Source organism: Mauremys reevesii, linkage group 22 (assembly GCF_016161935.1).
Source record: "Mauremys reevesii isolate NIE-2019 linkage group 22, ASM1616193v1, whole genome shotgun sequence".
Classification (NCBI taxonomy): Eukaryota; Metazoa; Chordata; order Testudines; family Geoemydidae; genus Mauremys; species Mauremys reevesii.
This window is the reverse complement of record NC_052644.1, coordinates 16,068,808-16,088,789: the sequence shown is the minus strand read 5'-3', so window position 1 is coordinate 16,088,789 and position 19,982 is coordinate 16,068,808. Positions and strand designations below refer to the sequence as shown.

Genomic DNA, 19,982 nt, shown 5'->3' with positions numbered 1-19,982 from the left:
CCAATGTTCCCATTTGTGGCTATGATTAGAGCATGAAGGGGACATTCCCTTCAGTCCTGGGAATTTCTGGGGTCCCTGAGCCAGGACTCAGCTGTCAAGCCAAATGCAAATCCCATTCTCCAGCTCTAGAATGGGACCTTGCTCCTCACACTCCGCGCTCTCTGTTTGCCAGGTGACATCTTCCCCCGGGTTTATCCCTGGCTGGCTGCTTTCTGGGTATTGTTCACTCTGGTTCTCATTGCTGCTGGAGCTTGTGCATATCTTGGATACGCAGGTAATGGGAATGTGTTATTTGTATGTTTAGAGCCCAGCTCTAGAGGGCACTGGGCTGGGGCATGGGAGTGTCTTATTGTTCAGATAGTTACCTTGTTTTTGTTTTAGGAAATAAACCAAACTAACAAACACACCGGGGTCCCCAGCCCCACCTGTATTAGTGCATTGCTCTGTGTTTCCCCTTCCTTCCCTATCACACTGCAATGTCCAATTCTCTGTCTTACAGCGAAGCGAAAAGCCTCTCAGAAGAAACTCTCTAAAGAAGAGGCTCTGTTAACTCTTGGTAGGTCTCCTGCAGTATCTCTTGCTCTGTCTGTTGAGATGTGTGAGCTCTGTGACTGCTTGGTGTTATCTGTGGGCTCAGTGCAATGAAGGGATGGAGCCAGGAGGTCTCTGCCCAGTAGTTCCTCATCTCCCCCACGTTCTCAAACAAGCTGATGGTAACAGGTTGACAAATGTGTATTTTGCAACAGAAACCCAAAGGTTCGTGTTTGTGAGATTCCCTGCACGTGGCTGCGGCAGGAGATGGGCTTGCAGTGACAAATCTGAATCATATTCTGTCCCACTAACCCTGGGAAATTGTTCAGTGGCTAAAGGAAACGACACGGCAAGATCAATGACGCTCTGTGAGATAATTCCATCCCTGTGACTGTTGAATGCACAGGACACAGGGAGGGTGTTTAACCACTAGAGGAAGCTCGTAATCGCAGTGATGAATTCTCGATCTCTTGATGGCATCAGATACAGATCGGGCACCTTTCTATAAGCTGCTGTAGTCAAACCTGAGTTATTGGGCTCAGTGCAGGGAGAACTGGGTGAGATTCTCTGGCCTGTGATATACAGCAGGTCAGAGCAGATAAACTAATGGTTCTGCTTGGCCTGAAACTCTACAAATCGGTGACATTCCTCTCTCATATGGGCCAATAGACGGAGCAACAACATTTTATTAAATGCACACTTCTAATTTATTCCAATGTGAAATTTTCAATATTTAGTAACAATATTGGTTTGCACTGTGATGGTGCTGACCCGTTCTGCTGGGCACTGCACACACATGCAGGGAAATACAGATGAAAGGTGCAGAGAATGGATACAACACGCCAGGATAGTGACTTGCAATCACAACCCGGAAAAGGTCTGAAGATCCTCCTCTTTCATCTTGTCTCTGCCATGCCCTCTCGTGGCCACATTCCTCCAGCTAGGAGGGCTGGATAAGACTCCTTAGCAATCAGTGCTGTTCTGTAACTAGCCACAGGGTCGCTGTGGAGTAACTGACCCTGCCCCATGGTTCTACCAGGCCTGTGCTACACACAGCCCTGAACCAGTTTAACTCAAGGTGCGTTTTGAAACCCAATTAATTAAATTGGTGAAAGTGTGTGTGTAGAAAGGGGCTAAGGAGTGAGATACTTCCCCATGTCTCCTGAGTGCTGGTGCATATCACTAACCACTAGCCCTGCTCCTGTCAAACTGCCAGTTCCTGCACTTGGGGTGGGAGTGTGGGCGTGGGATGTTTGTGACTAATCCCAGTCGTCAGGGAGTGTACAGAACCACCCAGTGTGTGTCTTTGGGTCTGACCCTTTTCTCTTCCCCATTTCAGAGACTGAGAAGAAGACCTTGGACACAGGTAGTTGGCTAAACCCCTAGTAAATGTGTGTCTGCGCTTTCATATTATAATGCAATAGAGATATCATCACATGCATTGTATGGACCTTAGTCATCTTCATGATCATCCCTCCCTGCCCTGGAAATAGTCAATCACTGCACAGTTTACAGCTCAGATTTCAGTGTCATCCTGAACAACAGAGAGTGAATTTAATGCATATAGGATAGCAGGCAGGGCCGGCTCCAGGCACCAGCCTACCAAGCACGTGCTTGGGGCGGCACCTTGGGACGGGGCGGGCACTCGGGGTTTGTTTTGTTTTGTTTTTTTGTTTGGATGGGCGCGCTGAGGAGGCGGGGCTTAGGAGGCGTGGCGCCGTGTTGGGGGCAGCGACTTGGCGGTGCGATGTGACACTCGGAGGACGATGCTCGGGGCGGGGACTTGGGCGATGTGGTGCTCGGGAGGGTGGAGACTTGGGCAGCACAACGCGATGCTCGGAGGGGTGGGGCCTTGGGCGACGCAAAGCGCGGGGGCGGAGACTTGGGCGGGGCGATGCTCGGGTCGGGAGTGGGCGGGATGACACTCGGGGCGGGACTTGGGTGATGCGATGCTCGGGGCGGGACTTGGGTGGGGCGATGCTTGGGTGCGGGAGTGGGCAGGGCGACGCTGGGGCGGGGACTTGGGCGACGCGACGCTCAGGGGTGGGGCGGCGTGACGCTCGGGGCGGCACTCTTGTTTTCGCAGGGTGCCAAAATGTTAGAGCCGGCCCTGATGGCAGGACTCAGGCTATGTCTACACTGCCCAGTGTTCAGATTACAGGAGTGTGAATAGCAACACACACTAATGCGCTGCATTGTAACAACCCTGTTTTGATGCTCTGGGTGTGAACTAAAAGATTCCTAGTTTACATTTCCAATTGTCATATTTGAAGAGGACCAACTAGGTGATGTTTAGACAGTAGTTACAGTGTAGCACTTTAGTGCATGATGCAAATCATATCCCCAAATGCCAATCTATGGAGCTGTGTAAACAAGCCTGAGCCGGGGCTGGGCAAATTTCCTCCATGAAGGTTTGTGGGTATTTCTCAGTTCTGACATGCAAAATGGCTGCTATCCCAATGCCGGGCACCCCACTTACACACAATTCTGGCAGTGCCCCTCTGTGTTCACCCATTGCATCCCGGCTATGGGTTACTTAGGGAGGTGGCGGAATCAATTTCTTTAGAGGTTTTTAAGGTCAGGCTTGACCAAGCCCCGGCTCGGATAATTTAGTTGGGGATTGGTCCTGCTTTGAGCAGGGGGTTGGACTAGATACCTCCTGAGGTCCCTTCCAAGCCTGATATTCTATGATTCTATGGTTCTATATCAGTGCTGGGCTCCCCACAGCACTGCCAGTGCCCCTCAATCCCCATCCACTGCCTCCCTGTAATCCAGACCAGAGCTCCACAATCCTGTCAAATTCTATAACTTCCCCCGCTCTCATATACATCATACATGCAAAGTCAGTGGAAGGGATTCTGGAATTGATTTTTGCAGTGGGTCCTCATGGGACAAACACCGCCCCTGGGCTTCCTTCCTGAGCTCCAGCTCTGTTGGCATCCCACAGTCCCCACCCACAGCTTCCCTACTATTCCAGCCCTTAGCCCTGTCCTGATCCCTCTCTCCTAGTCCAGGCCTGGCCGTCAAATGAATAGAATTTCAAAACCCTACTACGCTCTGGGTGGGCTCTGTGAGGTGCACTCTGATGGGCCCCACCACCCACATTGTTCTGACAAGCTGTTAGACCCAACATTTGGAAAAGCCCCATGTCACTGTTCTTGGAACAACACACACTGAACCCACAATGGTCTCCTTTTCTTCTCTCCCCAGAATGCCAGGATCTGCGTAAGACGATTGGTAAGTTCATCCACCTTCCCTTAGAGAGCCCTGGGCAGAGGCTCCGAGCCATACATGGCTCAGAGCAGATCCAGAAGCACCAACACTGCAAGGCAGGGCTGAGTGAACAGTTTGGGCCAAAATTTGAGTTGCATTAGTCATCTAGGGAGGTTGTGAAATCTCTATCTCTGGAGATATTTAAGAGTAGATTAGATAAATGTCTATCAGGAATGGTCTAGACAGTATTTGATCCTGCCATGAGGGCAGGGGACTGAACTCGATGACCTCTCGAGGTTCCTTCCAGTCCTAGAGTCTATGAATCTATGAATCTCAGTCCCATCACAGCACTATGATTTCTCTGCAGCAGACACAAGGTCACCTGCTCTCAAGTCTGGGTAGACAGACAGGTGTCACCTGGCCTTTGACAATCCAATGCCATCACATTGTTCTGATGCAGCAGAAGGGGGCTGGCCACTCTCTATAGATGGCTGCTGCAGTGCAGGCTATTCTGGGCCCCTCCCAGAACATGGTTCATGTTTCCATGCTTTGTTGCCAAGCCCAGATCCCAGATTTGTGCCCCAAACATCAACACATCCATCCCATAGTTACACCTAGAGTGCATAGCTTTGATGCTACAAAGGGCTGTTAGTAACACAGAAAAGGAATTCCCCTTAGACAGAAGAGTTGTGAATGCCAGAGCTGTAGTTGGATACACACTCACATCTTTCAACAAGGTTAGATGCTTTGCAAATCCCAGGTCTGCTGCATGTTGGTGTGTTTTACAAAACAACAGCCCAGCTCCTATCAAAGCTGCTGGCTCCTGCACTGGGACTGGGAGTGAGGCTGTGGGGGTCTGTTATTAACCCCAATGGTTATGGGGCACACAGCCCCAGGCTGTGTCTAACTCTTTTCTCCTCTCTATTTCAGATGCTGAGAGGAAGGAATTGGAATCAGGTACTTGTGTCTGTGCTTTCACAGTAAACAAGATAGAACCCCCCCCAGCGAACATGTGTCTGTGCTTTCACACTGTAACAAGATAAAAAAATCCCTTATACAACGTAGGGACTTCAGTCACCTTCATGATCATCTCCACAGGCACCAACTTTTATTGGTGTTGGTGGGTGCTCGCACCTCCCCTCCCCTGGCCTGAAGTCCCTGCCCAAACTCCGCCCCTACCTGCCCCTATTGAACACCTCTCCAAATCCCCGCTGTGGCCCTGCCTCCTCCCTGAAGCATGACACATTCCCCCTCCTTCCCTGTCCCTCCCAGGCTTGCCATGTGAAAAAGCTGTTTTGTGGCACAAGTTCTGGGAGAGGGGAGAAGCAGGAGGCAGTGGAGCACTCAGGGGAGGAGGCAGAGGTGGAGCGGGGGTGAGCTGGAGCAGGGCAGGTAGTTGCCAGTGGGTGCTCTGCACCCACCAATTTTTCCCCATGGGTGCTCAAATCCCAGAGCACCCATGGAGTCGGCACCTATGATCATCTCACCCTGCCCTAGGAAGTAACAAACACTGCAGAGTTTGCGGCTCAGATTTCAATATCATCCTTAACAATGGAGAATGAATGTAATGCACATAGACTGGAGGGACTCAGGCTATGTCTACACTGCCCAACAAGTCAGATTACAGGAGTGTGAATAGCAACGCACACCAACATGTTGCACTGTAACAACCCATATGGATGCTGTGGGGATGAATTAGAAGGTTCCTACTGTGCATTTATAAAGTCCTATTTGAAGAGAACTGTGTTAGTACGAACTAGGTACTGTTTAGTGCACATCAGCCGCATCCACACAGGACAGTTACAGAGCAACACTTTTGCGCATGCTACAAATCACAACCCTATATGCTGAACTATGGGACTGTGTAGAGAAGTCCTCAGTCTGGGGCTGAGAAATCTTCCTCCATCCATGTCTGTGGATATATCTCAATTCTGACCTGCAAAATATCTGTGCTCCCAGCATGCTGCTCTGCTAGTGCCCCTCATTCCCCAGCCACAGTCCCTGACCTCTCCAAGCCCTGGGCTCCCCATGGCACCACTGGTGTCTCTAATTCCCCACCCACTACCTCCCTGCTATCCCAGCCCTGAATTCCGCAGTCTAGTCCAGTTGTGTTCGCCTCCTTCGTTCACCCCCCTCCCACTCTAGGCCTGGGCTGCAAATTAACATAAACTCCAAGCCCTTCTACACTCTGTACATGCTCAGTGAGGTACATTCTGAGCCACAACCCACAGTGTTCTCATGAGAGCCAAGACAGAACCTGACCCCATGGCTCGAGGAGTGGACATTAATCCAGTGCCACACAGCCCCATGGACACTTCCCCAGCTAAGCTCCTGCCAACCACTAACCCTACAGTTACATACTTCTGCAAATCAGCACCACAAAGGGATTGCACAGCACAGAAATAGGAGGCCTGAGGCCCAGTGACAGGCTGCAGCAGTGCAGGCCTCTCTCCACCTGATACATGTTCTTATGTGATGCTCCCTCCCCTCATTCCCAGCAGTGCCAGCAGCTAGTGGTGCTGCCTCCCAGGGACATTTGTGGGCTCTTTTAGGGGCTGATCTGAGACTTTTTTTTCCTTCATTAGCAACAGTTTTGTGTGACGTGCTGTCAGTTCTGATGCCCTTGGCTCATTGGGTACATCTACACTGCAGCTGGGAGCGAACGTCCTATCTTGGGTAGCCAGAGACTTGCTAGCTCTGCTTGAACTAGTGCAGTAACAGCAGTGTGGGTGGGGTAACAGGGGCAGCAGCTCAGAGTAGAAGTCCAAGTACGTACCCAGGGGATCCAAGTGAGTTTGTATTTAAGCAGCTAAGCCAAGCTGCTACACATGCTTCCCCCAGCTACATTCCTGCTCTTAGCACTTCCTCTCAAGCAGAACTAATACCTCTCTGCCTGTCCAAACAGGGAAGCTCACTCCCAGCTGCAGTGTAGATGCACCCAAAGTTTGGAACAACCCCATGTCACTGTTCTTGGAACAACCCACACTGAACCCATGATGGTCTCCTTTTTTTCTCTCCCCAGAGTGTGACAAACTGCGTGAGACGATTGGTGAGTTTATCCACCTTCCCTTGGAGAGCCCTGGGCAGAGGCTCCCAGCCACACACAGTGCTGAGCAAATCCAGAAGCACCAACACTGCAAGGCAGGACTAAAAAATCTGGGCCAAAATCTGAGTTGCATTAGTCATCTCAGTCCCATTGCAGCACTATGACCTCTCTGAAGCGGACACAGGTTCTCCTGCTCTCAAGTCTGGGTAAACAGACAGGTGTCACCTGGTCTTTGACAATCCAATGCCAATCACATGGTTCTGATGCAGCAGAAGGGGGCCAGCCACTCTCTATAGATGGCTGCTGCAGTGCAGGCTCTTCTGGGCCCTTCCCAGAACATGGTTCATGTTTCCATGCTTTGTTGCCAAGCCCAGATCCCAGATTTGTGCCCCAAACATCAACACATCCATCCCATAGTTACACCTGGAGTGCATAGCTTTGATGCTACAAAGAGCTGTTAGTAACACAAAAAAGGAATTCCCCTTAGACAGAAGGATTGGGAATGTCAGAGTTGTAGTCGGATCCACACTCATCTTCCATCAAGGTCAAATGCTTTGCAAATCCCAGGTCTGCTGTGTGTTGATGTGTTTCACTAAACGACTGTCCAGCTTCTGTCAAAGCTGCTGGCTCCTGCACTGGGACTGGGAGTGAGGCTGTGTGGGTCTGTTACTAACCTCAGTGGTTATGGGGCACACAGCCCCCGGCTCTGTGTCTAACTCTTTTCTCCTCTCTATTTCAGATGCGCAGAGGAAGGCCTTTGAAACAGGTACTTGGCTAACCCCAGTAAACATGTTTGTGCTTTCACACTGTAACCAAATAGAAAAATCCCCTGTGCAATGTAGGGACTTCAGTCACCTTCATGATCATCTCCTCCTGCCCCGGGAAGTAACAAACACTGCAGAGTTTGCGGCTCAGATTTCAAGCATCATCCTTAACAATGGAGAATGAATGTAATGCATATGGACTGGAGGGTCTCAGGCTATGTCTACGCTGCCCAACAAGTCAGATTATGGGAGTGTGAATTGCAATGCGTACCAAAGTGATGCACTGTAACAACCCATGTGGATGTTGTAGGCATGAATTAAAAGGTTCCTAGTATGCATTTATACAGTCCTCTTTAAAGAGAACTGTGTTAGTGCAAACTATGTTCTGTTTAGTGCATACCAGTCACATCCACACAGGATAGTTACAGAGCAACACTTTCGCGCATGCTACAAATCACAACCCTGTAGGCTGAACTATGGGACTGTGTAGACAAGTACTGAGTCAGATAGAAGTGTCGCTAGAGGAAGTTTTGGAATTAATTGATAAACTCAACATAAACAAGTCACCGGGGCCAGATGGCGTTCACCCAAGAGTTCTGAAAGAACTCAAATGTGAAGTTGCGGAACTATTAACTCTGGTTTCTAACCTGTCCTTTAAACCAACTTCTGTACCCAGTGACTGGAAGATAGTTAATGTAATGCCAATATTTAAAAAGGGCTCTAGAGGTGATCCTGGCAATTACAGACCAGTATGTCAAACCTCAGTACTAGGAAAATTAGTTGAAACAATAGTAAAGAATAAAATTGTCAGGCACATGGAAGAACATAAATTGTTTGGCAGCAGATTTAAAACAAATAAAAGGAAGTTCTTCTTCACACAGCTCACAGTCAACCTGTGGAACTCCTTACCTGAGGAGGTTGTTAAGGCTAGGACTATAATAGGGTTTAAAAGAGAAGTGGATAAATTCATGGAGGTTAAGTCCATTAATGACTATTAGCCAAGATGGGTAAGGAATGGTGTCCCTAGCCTCTGTTTGTCAGAGGGTGGTGATGGATGGCAACTTGATCATTACCTCTTAGGTTCACTCACTCGGGGGCACCTGGCATTGGCCACTGTCGGTAGACAGATTCTGGGCTGGATGGACCTTTGGTCTGACTCAGTATGGCTGTTCTTATATAGGGGCTGAGCAAACTTCATCCATCCATGTCTGTGAATACCGGTATATCTCAGTTCTGACCTGCAAAATATCTGAGCTCCCTGCATGCCACTATGCTGGTGCCCCTCAGTCCCCAGCCACAGTCCCCAACTTATCCAAGCCCTGGGCTCCCCATGGCATCGCTGGTGCCCCTCATTCCCCACCCCTACCTCCCTGCTATCCAAGCCCTGAACTCCACAGTCTAGTCCAGTTGTGTTCTCTTTCTCCATACACCCCCCTCCTACTCTAGGCCTGGGCTGCAAATGAACATAAACTCCAAGCCCTTCTACACTCTGTACATGCTCAGTGAGGTACATTCTGAGCCACAACCCACAGTGTTCTCATGAGAACCAAGACAGAACCGGACCCCACAGGTCTACGAGTGGACATTAATCCAGTGCCACACAGCCCCACAGATCCTTCCCCAGCTAAGCTCCTGCCAGCCACTAACCCTAGAGTTACACAGTTCTGCAACTCAGCACCACAAAGGGATTGCACAGCACAGAAATAGGAGGCCTGAGGCCAGGTGACAGGGTGCAGCCATGCAAGCCTCTCTCTACCTGATGCATTTTCTTATGTGATGCTCCCTCCCCTCATTCCCAGCAGTGCCAGCAGCTGAAGGTGCTGCCTCCTCAGGGCAATTGGTGGGCTCTGTTTAGGGGCTGATCTGAGATCCTTTTTTGCTTCATTACCAACGGTTTTGTCTGACATGTGCGGTCACTTCTGAGACCCTTGGCTCATTGGGTACATCTACACTACAGCTGGGAGCGAACTTCCCAGCTTGAGAAGCCAGACACTTGCTAATTCTCCTTGAACTAGTGAAGTAACAGCAGCAGTGTGGGTGGGGTAACAGGGGCAGTGGCTCATGGTAGCCCTCCAAGTACATACCCAGGGGATCAAAGTGAGTTTATATTTGAGCAGCTAAGCCAAGCTGCTACACATGCTTCCCCCAGCTACATTCCTGCTTTTAGCACTTCCTCTCAAGCAGAACTAATACCTCTCTGCCTGCCCAAACAGGGAAGCTCACTCCCAGCTGCAGTGTAGATGTACCCAAAGTTTGGAACAGCCCCACGTGACTGTTCTTGGAACCAGGGCCGCCCAGAGGATTCCGGGGGCCCGGGGTCTTCGGCGGCGGGGGGCCCTTCCGTTCCTGGACCCGCTGCCGAAATGCCCCGAAGACCCGCGGCGGGGGCCCCCCCGCTGCCGAATTACCGCCAAAGTGGGACCCGCCGCCGAAGCGCAGCCTGGTCTTCGGCGGTAATTCGGCAGAGGGGGGCCCCCGCCGCGGGTCTTCGGGGCACTTCGGCAGCGGGTCCCGGAACGGAAGGGCCCCCCCCCGCCGCCGAACTACCGCCGAAGACCGAGCTAAACTTCGGCGGCGGGTCCCGCTCCGTCTTCGGCGGTAATTCGCCAGCGAGGGGTCCTTCCGCCCCGGAGCGGAAGGACCCCCCGCCGGCGAAGACCGGGAGCGGCAGAAGCTCCTGCGCCTGGCCGCACAAGAGTTTGCCGGGCACCCCGGAGCGAGTGAGAGACCCCGCTCCAGGGGCCCCGAAAAACTCTGGTGGGGGCCCCCGTGGGGCTCGGGGCCTGAGGCAAATTGCCCCTCTTGCCCCCCCCTCTGGGCGGCTCTGCTTGGAACAACCCACACTGATCTCCTTTTCTTCTCTCCCCAGAATGCCAAAAGCTGCGTCATATGCTTGGTGAGTTTATCCACCTTCCTTTAGAGAGCCCTGGACAAAGGCTGCCAGCCACACATGGTGCTGAGCAGATCCAGAAGCACCAGCAACCCAGGGCTGAGTTAATAGCTTGGGCCAAATTCGTTGCCTTAGTCACCCCAGTCTGAATGCAGCACTGTGAGCTCTCTGAAGCAGACACAGGGTTACCTGCTCTTGTGTCTGGTTAGACTGACAGATGTCACCTGGTCTTTGACAATTCAATGCCAATCACATTGTTCTGATGGAGAAGAAGGGGGCCGGCCACTCTCTATAGATGACTGCTGGAAAGCAGCTCTTCTGGGCCACTCCCAGAACTTGGTTCATGTTTCCATGATTTGTTGCCAAGCCCAGATCCCAGATGTGAACCCTAAACATCAGCCCTCCCATCCCCTAGATACACCTGAAATGCACAGCTTGAATGCTCCAAAGGGCTGTTAGTAACACAGAAAAGGAATTCCCCTTAGACAGAAGAGCTACAAATGTCCAAGCTGTAGTCAGATCCAGGCTCACATCTTCTGTCAAGGTTAGATGCTTTGCAAATCACAGGTCTGCTGTGTGTTGGTGTGTTTTACTAAATGACTGTCCGGCTCCTGTCAAAGGTGTTGGCTCCTGTACTGGGACTGGAGTGAGGCTGTGGGGTCTGTTACTAACCCCAATGTTTATGGGGCACACAGCCCCCGGCTCTGTGTCTAACTTTTTTCTCCTCTCTATTTCAGATGCTGAGAGGAAGGCCTTTGAATCAGGTACTTGGCTAACTCCTGTAAATGTGTCTGTGCTTCCACACTGCAACCAGATAGAAAAATCCCCTATACAATGTAGGGACTTCAGTCACTTTCATGATCATCTCTCCCTGCTCTGGGCCGTAAGAAACACTGCAGAATTTGCGGTTCAGATTTCAGTATCATCCTTAACAATGGAGAATAAATTTAATGCACATGGACAGCAGGGACTCAGACCGTAGAGTTGCCCACTTCTGCAAATCAGCACCACAAAGGGATTGCACAGCACAGAAATAGGAAGTCTGAGGCTGGGTGATAGGCCTGCACTGCTGCAGCCTATCTCTACAGGATACATGTTCTGGTGTGACCCTCCCTCCCATCATTCCTGGCAGTGCCATCAGCATGGGATGCTGCTCCCCGCTTCCTCCCATGGGGGGTGGGGGAGGCAATTTCTGTACTCTGTTTAGCAGCTAATATGGAACTTTGTTGTTTGTTTACAACTGTTTAGTTTGACACATGCTGTGAGTTCTGAGACTCTTGGCTCATTGGGTACCTCTACACTGCAGCAGGGAGCGAGCTTCCCAGCTCGGGGAGCCAGACACAGGCTAGCTCTGCTTGAGGATCATGACCCGGATGTGGGGGGTCAGGCCTAGTTTTGGAGCAGGTGTCAGGTGTGATGAGGCAGCAGGATCAGGTTACCAGGAGATCAAGGAGAAGGAGCAGGTAACACAAGGGAAACAGTCATGAGCAGGGAAAACCCCAGTTTCTTTGACAACTTCCTGGGCCTGTGCTTCATTTAAATACAAGCAGAGAACCAATCAGAACCCACAGCATTCCACCAATCAGATAACAGAAAGGGAGTTTTCTGTCAAAGGTGAGATTGTAGGTCTGGTAGCTGTCAGCAAGTCAGTGGCAGGTGGGCTGGTGCATACTGGCTCCTAACAGCCTGTGGACCAGGTTCCAGGACATCTCCCTGGTATCAGTCCTTTGCCATGTGAGGCCCTCTGGGCAGTGCTGGACCGGGCTTTTTTTATTATGCAATGCTCATACTACTGCAGGGGTAGTATATTTTCCACCAGCCCTCTGTTGTGATGGGGGCCGTATCCCTCCCAGATAAGATACCAAAGCCTGCCAAAAGAACAACATAAGAACGGCCCTACTGGGTCAGACCAAAGGTCCATCTAGCCCAGTATCCTGTCTTCCGACAGTGGCCAGTGCCAGGTGCCCCAGAGGAAATGATCAGAACAGGTAATCAAGGGTTTTCCAGGTAGGGTTTCAAAAGTGAGACATGAAACACTGGGTGAAACTCCTGGGAGTGAGTAGTTGATGTTCAGAAATGACTGAGTTAACCTTTGAGTAGGGGGTTGGACTAGATGACCTCCTGAGGTCCCTTCCAACCCTGAGATTCTATGATTCTATGATTATTGCTGAATCCTAAAGGGCCAGGGAACTGAAAGGCCAACTTGTGAGTGGATCTGTCTGTATGGAGATGCTCCATGGGGAGCCATACATTTTGTCACACTGAGTAGGTGAGGCCTTGCTGTCGACAATGGTCTGTGTACCGTTTATAGGCTTCACTTACCTATTCATGCCTCATGGGCCTGATAAATCCACTGTAATAGGGACTGAGGAGGCAGGAGTATGAGAAGACATAGGTAATTGCAGGTGGAATCAGGAGTGGTACCCTTAGTTTGTGGAAAATGGTCTTTGATCCATGGATGAATGGTCTAGATTGTTATATGCAAACTCTGCAGAAGGGAGTAGTGAGGCCTGGTTACTCTGGTGGTGGCTGATGTAACATCACATCTATTGTTCCAGAATCTGGATGGTCTTTTTTTTTTTGGCTACTGGATGTTGGAGAGTATGTGGAAAGAAGACACATGGATCCTGGCAGTCTCCAGTGAGCCATATGCCGTTGTTGGCAGCCTTATCAATAATAATAATACCAATAATAGCCGCGTAGCTAGGAGTGTCGGAGCAGTGGCTCAGGGTAGCTTCCCTACTACGCACCCTGCAGATCTGAACAGGTTTAAAGTTGAGCGGCCACCCCAAGATACTGCATGTGCCACTCTGCTACTTTAGCACACACTGGCTTAAGCAGAACTAACATGTCTCTGCCAGCCCGAACTGGGAAGCACCGTCCGAGCTGCAGTGCAGATGTACCCAAGTCTGGAAGAGCCCTATGTGACTGTGCTCAGAACACCCCACACTGAACCCATGATACTCCCCTTTCCTTCTCTCCCCAGAGCGCCAGGAAGTGCGTAAGACAATTGGTAAGTTCATCCACCTCCCCATTGGAGCCAAGTAATGATGTGCAGACTCACCTGGCGGCGCCTCCTGCAGCTCTCTCAGGGAATTAGCTCTTCCAGCCTCCAGAGCCTGCTATGAAGGCCGGTGTCCCACTTGCCACTGGGCCCGAGTCCCTCCTGGACCCCAGTGCCCCTTTACTCTGGGTTCTGCCCCCTGGCCATAAACCCACACTCTCGGGGTCTCCCCATCCAGGGGAATCCTCCACCCACTATCCCCACCTCGCCTCAGTCTTGGCTACTGCCAGTCATTGCTTAGCCCCACTCCCTGAGCAGACTGCAGTGTATCCGCCACTCATCACAGGCAAGGGGGTTTGGACCTGGGGCCTCTGCCTACCTGTAGGCTGCCCCCTGCAACTCCTGTACCCAGTAGGCCTTAGGCTAGGCCGCAGCCTGGGGGGTTTCCAGACCAGAGCTCCCCAGCTCCCCTTGGCCTTCCCCCACCCCTGCTCCACTCCAGGTATCTTCTCAGCTCCCTGCAGCCAGGTCCCTCCCTCTCAGAAACTAGAGAGAGAATATGTGCCTGAGTATCTGGCTCACAGCCCTTTTATAAGGGCCAGCTGGGTCTGTTTGGGGCATGGCCTCAGCTGAGCCTGCTTCCCCTATCAGCATAGCTGCTTTTCTTTCTGCCACAGCCCCCTCCTGGACAGTTGTAAGCCCCTCAGGGCAGGAGCGGGTAACCACCCCGTTACAAGCCCCCAGGCAGAGGCTCCCAGGTCACACACGGTGCTGAGCAGATCCAGAAGCACCGACACCATATGGCAGGGCTGAGTGAAGAGTTTCAGCCAAAATCAGTCACGTTAGTTACCCCAGTCCCAGTGCAGCACTGTGAGGTCTCTGCAGCAGACTCAGGGGTACATGCTCTCATGTCTGGTTAGACAGACAGGTGTCACCTGGCCTGTGTCAATCCAATGCCAATCACATTGTTCTGATGCAGCAGGTGGGGCCAGCCATTTTCTATAGATGACTGCTGGAGTGCAGCTCTTCTGGGCCACTCCCCAGAACGTGGCTCAGGTTTCCATGCTTTGTTGCCAAGGCCAGATCCCAGATGTGAGCTCCTATCAGCTGCACGTCCATCCCCTAGTTACACCTGGAGCATGTAGCTTTGATGTTCCAAAGGGCTGTTAGTAACGCAGAAAAGGAATTCCCCTTGGACAGAAGGGTTGTGAAGGTCAGAGCTGTATCGGGATCCAGACCCATGTCTTCTATCAAGGTGTGATGCTTTGCAAATCCCAAGGGTCCTGCGTATTGATATCTATCACTAACCATGAGCTCTGCTCCTATCAAAGCTGCTGGCTCCTGGAGCTGGGAGTGTGGCTGTGGGTGTGTGTTACTAACCCCAGTTGTTCTGGGGCACACAGCTTCTGTCTCTGTATCTAACTCTTTTCTCTTTCCCATTTTAGCATCTAAGGAAGAGAAGATCAAGGAACTGGAATCAGGTACTTGGATAATCCCTAGTAACTGTGTGTCTCCGCTTTTACGTTCTAACGTGATATGAAAATCACCACACTCAAAAGTATGGACTTCAGTCACATTCATGATTATCTCCCCCCTCCCGTGGAAATATTCAAACACTGCAGAATTTGCAGATCACATTTAAATATCATCCTTAATGACAGAGCATGAATTTAGTGCCTATGAACTAACAGGATTTAACCAGGGATGGGCAAACTTCCTCCCAGCAATTCTATGCATATATCTCAGTTCTGACTTGCTCTGCTGGTTCCCCAGTGCCCACAGACAGCTCTCTGCTATCCTTGCCCTGGATTCCCATGGACAAAGCTCTGCTGGTGCCACTCAATCTTGACCTGCATCCCCCTGCTATCTCAGCCCTGGACTCTCCAGTCCCACAGCTCTGCGGTGACCCTCGATCTCAATGTGCAGTTAGTGGTGGCATTACATTCCTGCAAGCCGTACAATTCCAGGGAACCCCAAGGCAGTGAGGGGCCCCCTGAAAGCCAGAGCTGGTCCACCAGGAGTCAGCTGCTCCATCTTACTCAGTGCTGCCCAGCGTCCTGAATTGTGTCCTCCACACAGGGTGACCTCACACACACTATACATGCCAGGTCACTGGTAAGGGCCCCAGAAATGAGCTGTGCAGCGAGGTCCCCATGGGATAAACACCACCCCTGCCTGCAGCCCTCAGTGATCCCAGCCCTGGGTTTCCTCCCTCAGCCCCAACTCTGTTGCCATCCCTCAGTGCCCATCCACCGTTTCCCTGCTATCCCAACCCTCAGCTCCTCAGTCCTGTCCAGTTTCCTCACATCCTAGTCTAGGCCTGGGCCTTGAATGAACAGAGTATCCAAAACCTACTATGCTTTATATGGGCTCCATGAGGTGCACTTTAATGGGCCCCACCACCCACCTTGTTCCACTAGGAGCCGAGACAGGACCTGACCCCATGTCTCTAGGGATGAACTGTAACTCCAGTGCCACACAGCCCCATGGACCCTTCCCCAGCTAAGCTCCTGCCAACCGCTAACCCTAGAGTCACACAAATCAGCACCACAAAGGGATTGCTGGACACAGAAATACCAGGTCTAAGGCCAGGTGACAGGCTACAGGACTACAGGCCTCTCTCTATGCAATACATGTTCGGGTATGACACTCCCTCCCCTCATTCCCAGCAGGGCCATCAGCTGGAAGTGCTGCCCCCAGGGGCAAGTTTTTTAAAGATGATCTGGGACTTTGTCTGTTGTTCATTAACAACAATTTTGTCTGACGCATCCTGTCAGTTCTGAGAACCTTGACTTGAATGAGCGTTCCAGCTCGGATATCTGACTCATGCTAGCTCTGCTCGAGTATTATGAGTGGTCAGCCTAGTAGTCGGAGCAGGAGCAGGAGTCAGGTGTGAACATTCAGCAGAGTCAGGTTCCCAGGAGATCAGAGTCAGGGAGAAGGAGCAGGTGGGAGAAGGGAACCAGTCCTGAGCAAGAAATACCCCAGTTGCATGGAAAAAATTCCTGGTCCTGTGCTTCATTTAAATAGAAGCAAAGAACCAATCAGGACCCACAGTGTTCCACCGATCAGATACCCGAAATGGAGTCCTCTGTTACAGTTGAGGTTGTAGGTCTGGTCAGCAGGTCAGTGGGAGGTGAGTTGGAACTTACTGGCTGAGAAGAGCCCTGTGGGCCAGGCTTCAAGACATCTCCCTGGTATCAGTCCCTTGGACCAGGACTTTTGGGGTGATTCTTATGGAATGCTCATACTACCGCAGGAGTGTGTATATTTTCCACCGTCTCTCAGGTGTTCTCAGGGCCGTATCCCTCCCAGATAAGGTAGCACAGCCGGCCAAAAGGGTTTCCCATGTAGGGTTTCAAAATTGAGACATGAAACACCGGGTGAATCTCCAGAGAATGGGGTAATTGATGTTCAAAAGTGCCTGCGTTAACCTGTTGCTGTATCCTAAAGGGTCCAAGAAACTGAAAGTCCAGCTTGTGAAAGGGTCTGTCTGTTCAGAGATTCTTCATGGAGAGCCATACTTTCCCCTCCACTGAGTAATCCACTGTACTAGGTCTGAGGTGGCTGGGATGGGAGAGGACATTAGTAATTGCAGTTGGAATCAGGAGTGGTACCTTTAGTTAGTGGAAAACGGTCTTTGATCCACAGATGTATGGTCTGTGTTGTTATATGGAAACTGTGCACAAGGGAGAAGCGAGGACCAGTCACCCTGGTGGTGGCTGGTGTAACATCACAGCTACTGTTCAAGGATCTGGTTGGTCCTTTTTTTTGGCCACTGGATGTTGGAGAGCATGTGGAGAGAAGACCTGTGTGGACCCTCATCAGGCAAAGGGCACCAGAGGCCATGAACTGAGGCCACTGATCAGAGATGATGGGTTCTGGAAAGTCATGGAGGCGGACACAGTTTATATATAGTTAGACCATCCCTTCAGTGGAGGGTACGCCCGTGCAGGAGACAAATGGGGCCATTTTAGGAAAGTGTTCCGCTACTGTCCATATTACTGTGAATTTGTTGGACTCTGGTAATTCTACAATAAAGTTCACACAATAGCTGCACGGTTGAGATAGGATGTCCAAGGAATGGAGGAGACCTCTGGGTGTGTGTCTGCTTGGCATAGGCACAAATATCACAGGAGGCAATGAATGGGTTGCATCCGGGGCCACCAAAAGAGACGGGATATTAACCATTAGGACTTACAGTTCCCCATGTGTTCCACTAAAAAAAATCATGGCAGACCACAACTGTTGCTGGGCCTTGAAAAACACAAAAAGGTTCCCCCCTGTTCCTGATCCATTTCTGGGAGTTGTGCTGCTGTTTGTTGACAATGATTTGTTCATCAGGTGGAATTCCTGAGGCAGAGGTAGAGCGTATCAATATGAGTGTATCCCGGTGAGGAGCTGTGCTGTGAATATTATGGGATAGGGCTTCGGCCTTGCTGTTTTTGGTTCTGGGACAATATGTGATGATGCAATCAAACCTTGAGAAGAAATAGGGTCCAAGGGAGGTGCAGTTGGTTTAAGACTTTTGCCCTTCATAGGTACTCACAGGTATAATCAGTGAATACCTCATACCAACCTGTATCAGCAGAGAGGTGGTGGAAATGAACTGCAGAGAAGGTTGTGGTGCCCTGCCCCTGTGGGATCTTCCCTAGGACAGCCTGAACAGTTCAAACTTGGTGCAGATCATCCAATAGAAGTGACGTGGCTCAGAGGAAGACTTCCCAGTTTGACAAAACCAGGATGTTGCCCTCCAGAAAAGAGAGGCCCAAGTCTTCGGCTTCCCCTGATACCAGGCTGATAACCACCTTTGCACAATTGGTAGGTTAGGACTGAGGACACATCATGAACCAAAAGTAACATTGGTTATAAACCCCTGGAATTGCTAGCAGTTACATCTGCCTGAATGGTTAGATGGTATCAGAAAACAGGGCTCCATGGGCCATGGCTGGAGAGTGGTATTTTCCATTCACAGCTGTCTTACTCACTCCTGCAATATTTGGTTCTGCAAAGTCAGGTGGGTAGCCCGAGCCTGCAGGGCTTGGTGTCTGCCTGAAGGCAGGCAGCCCACTCTAGCATGTCTGGTGCTCCAGAGGGCAGAAGTTGGGTAGCTGAATCCATTCTGTCAGCACCAGGCCCACTCCTGTAGCCTATGTAGTCTGTGCAGACGGTCACAACTGGGACATGGGTGGTCAGGCCTAGTGGTCAGAACAGAGGTCAGAAGCCAGGAGCCAGGCCAGGCTACCAGAAGAACAGACACCGAGATAGTGCAGAAGGGCAGCCGGAAGGTCAGGAGGCAGCAGGTCATGTTACTGGGAGATCAGAGTCAGGCAGCAGAAGCAGGTAGCACAAGGGAGGCAGCACTAAGCAGGGGAAGCCCAGTGGCACAGGTGACTTCCTTGTCCTGTGCTTAGTTTAAATAGAAGCAGGGAACCAGTCAGGACTCCCGGAGATCCACCAATCAGCTTCCAGGACTGGAATCCTCTGTCAGAGCTGAGCTTCGCATTCTGCGGGGGTGCCTGGAAGACACTGGCTCCTGCTAGTCCTGTAGACAAGTGTACCACACTCGAGGGCTCTGCTGTTCATAGACTCATAGACTCACAGAGTTTAAGGTCAGATTGGACCATCATGAGTATCTACTCTGACATCCTGCACATCGCAGGCCACTGAACCTCACCCACCCACTCCTGTAGCAGACCCCTAACCTCTGGGTGAGTTACTGAAGTCCTCAAATCATGATTTAAAGATTTCAAGTTACAGAGAATTCACCATTTGCACTAGTTTAAACTGGTAAGTGACCCATGCTGCAGAGGAAGGTGAAAAAAACTCCAGAGTCTCGGCCAATCTGACCAGGAGGAAAATTCCTTTCCAACCCCAAATATGGTGATCAGTTAGACCCTGAGCGTGTGGGCAAGAATCACCAGCCAGACACCTGGGAAAGAATCCTCCATAGTAATTGAGATGGTGAACCATCTAGTGTCCCATCTCCAGCAGTTGGGGATTTTTCCTCTGGGCAGTCTCCAGTGAGCCACATGCTGTTGTTGGCAGCCCCATCAATAATAATAATATCAATAATAGCCATAATGCTAGAAGTATCAGGGGCGGTGGCTCAGGGTAGCTGCCTTACTACGCACCCTGCAGATCTGAACAGGTTTGAAGTTGAGCGGCCACCCCAAGATACTGCATGTGCCACTCTGCTACTTTAGCACACTGGCTTAAGCAGAACTAACATGTCTCTGCCAGCCCGAACTGGGAAGCACAGTCCGAGCTGCAGTGCAGATGTACCCAAGTCTGGAAGAGCCCCTTGTGACTGTGCTCAGAATGCCCCACACTGATCCCATGATGGTCTCCTTTTCTTCTCTCCCCAGAGCGCCAGAAGCTGCGTGAGACAATTGGTAAGTTCATCCACTTCCTCATTAGAGCCCTGTAACGGTGTGCAGACTCACCCGGCGGCGCCTCCTGCTGCTTTCTCAAGGAATTCGCTCTTCCAGCCTCCGGAGTGCGCTCTGCAGGCCAGTGTCCCACTTGCCGCTG

The 19,982-nt window shown here is 51.1% G+C and overlaps 1 protein-coding gene across 2 annotated transcripts in view; it reads left to right on the top strand.

The window, feature by feature from the left end:
* Window positions 1–19,982, top strand: part of LOC120388736 (butyrophilin subfamily 3 member A2-like) — a 53,364-nt gene that overhangs the window by 28,607 nt on the left and 4,775 nt on the right. For both annotated transcript variants that reach the window (XM_039510778.1, XM_039510780.1), the window contains 12 exons: window positions 173–274; window positions 500–556; window positions 1,871–1,897; window positions 3,742–3,768; window positions 4,675–4,701; window positions 6,767–6,793; window positions 7,530–7,556; window positions 10,424–10,450; window positions 11,182–11,208; window positions 13,431–13,457; window positions 14,894–14,929; window positions 19,817–19,843. In XM_039510778.1, the coding sequence (XP_039366712.1) occupies window positions 173–274; window positions 500–556; window positions 1,871–1,897; window positions 3,742–3,768; window positions 4,675–4,701; window positions 6,767–6,793; window positions 7,530–7,556; window positions 10,424–10,450; window positions 11,182–11,208; window positions 13,431–13,457; window positions 14,894–14,929; window positions 19,817–19,843 (438 nt within the window). The remainder of the gene's footprint in view (window positions 1–172; window positions 275–499; window positions 557–1,870; window positions 1,898–3,741; window positions 3,769–4,674; window positions 4,702–6,766; window positions 6,794–7,529; window positions 7,557–10,423; window positions 10,451–11,181; window positions 11,209–13,430; window positions 13,458–14,893; window positions 14,930–19,816; window positions 19,844–19,982) is intronic.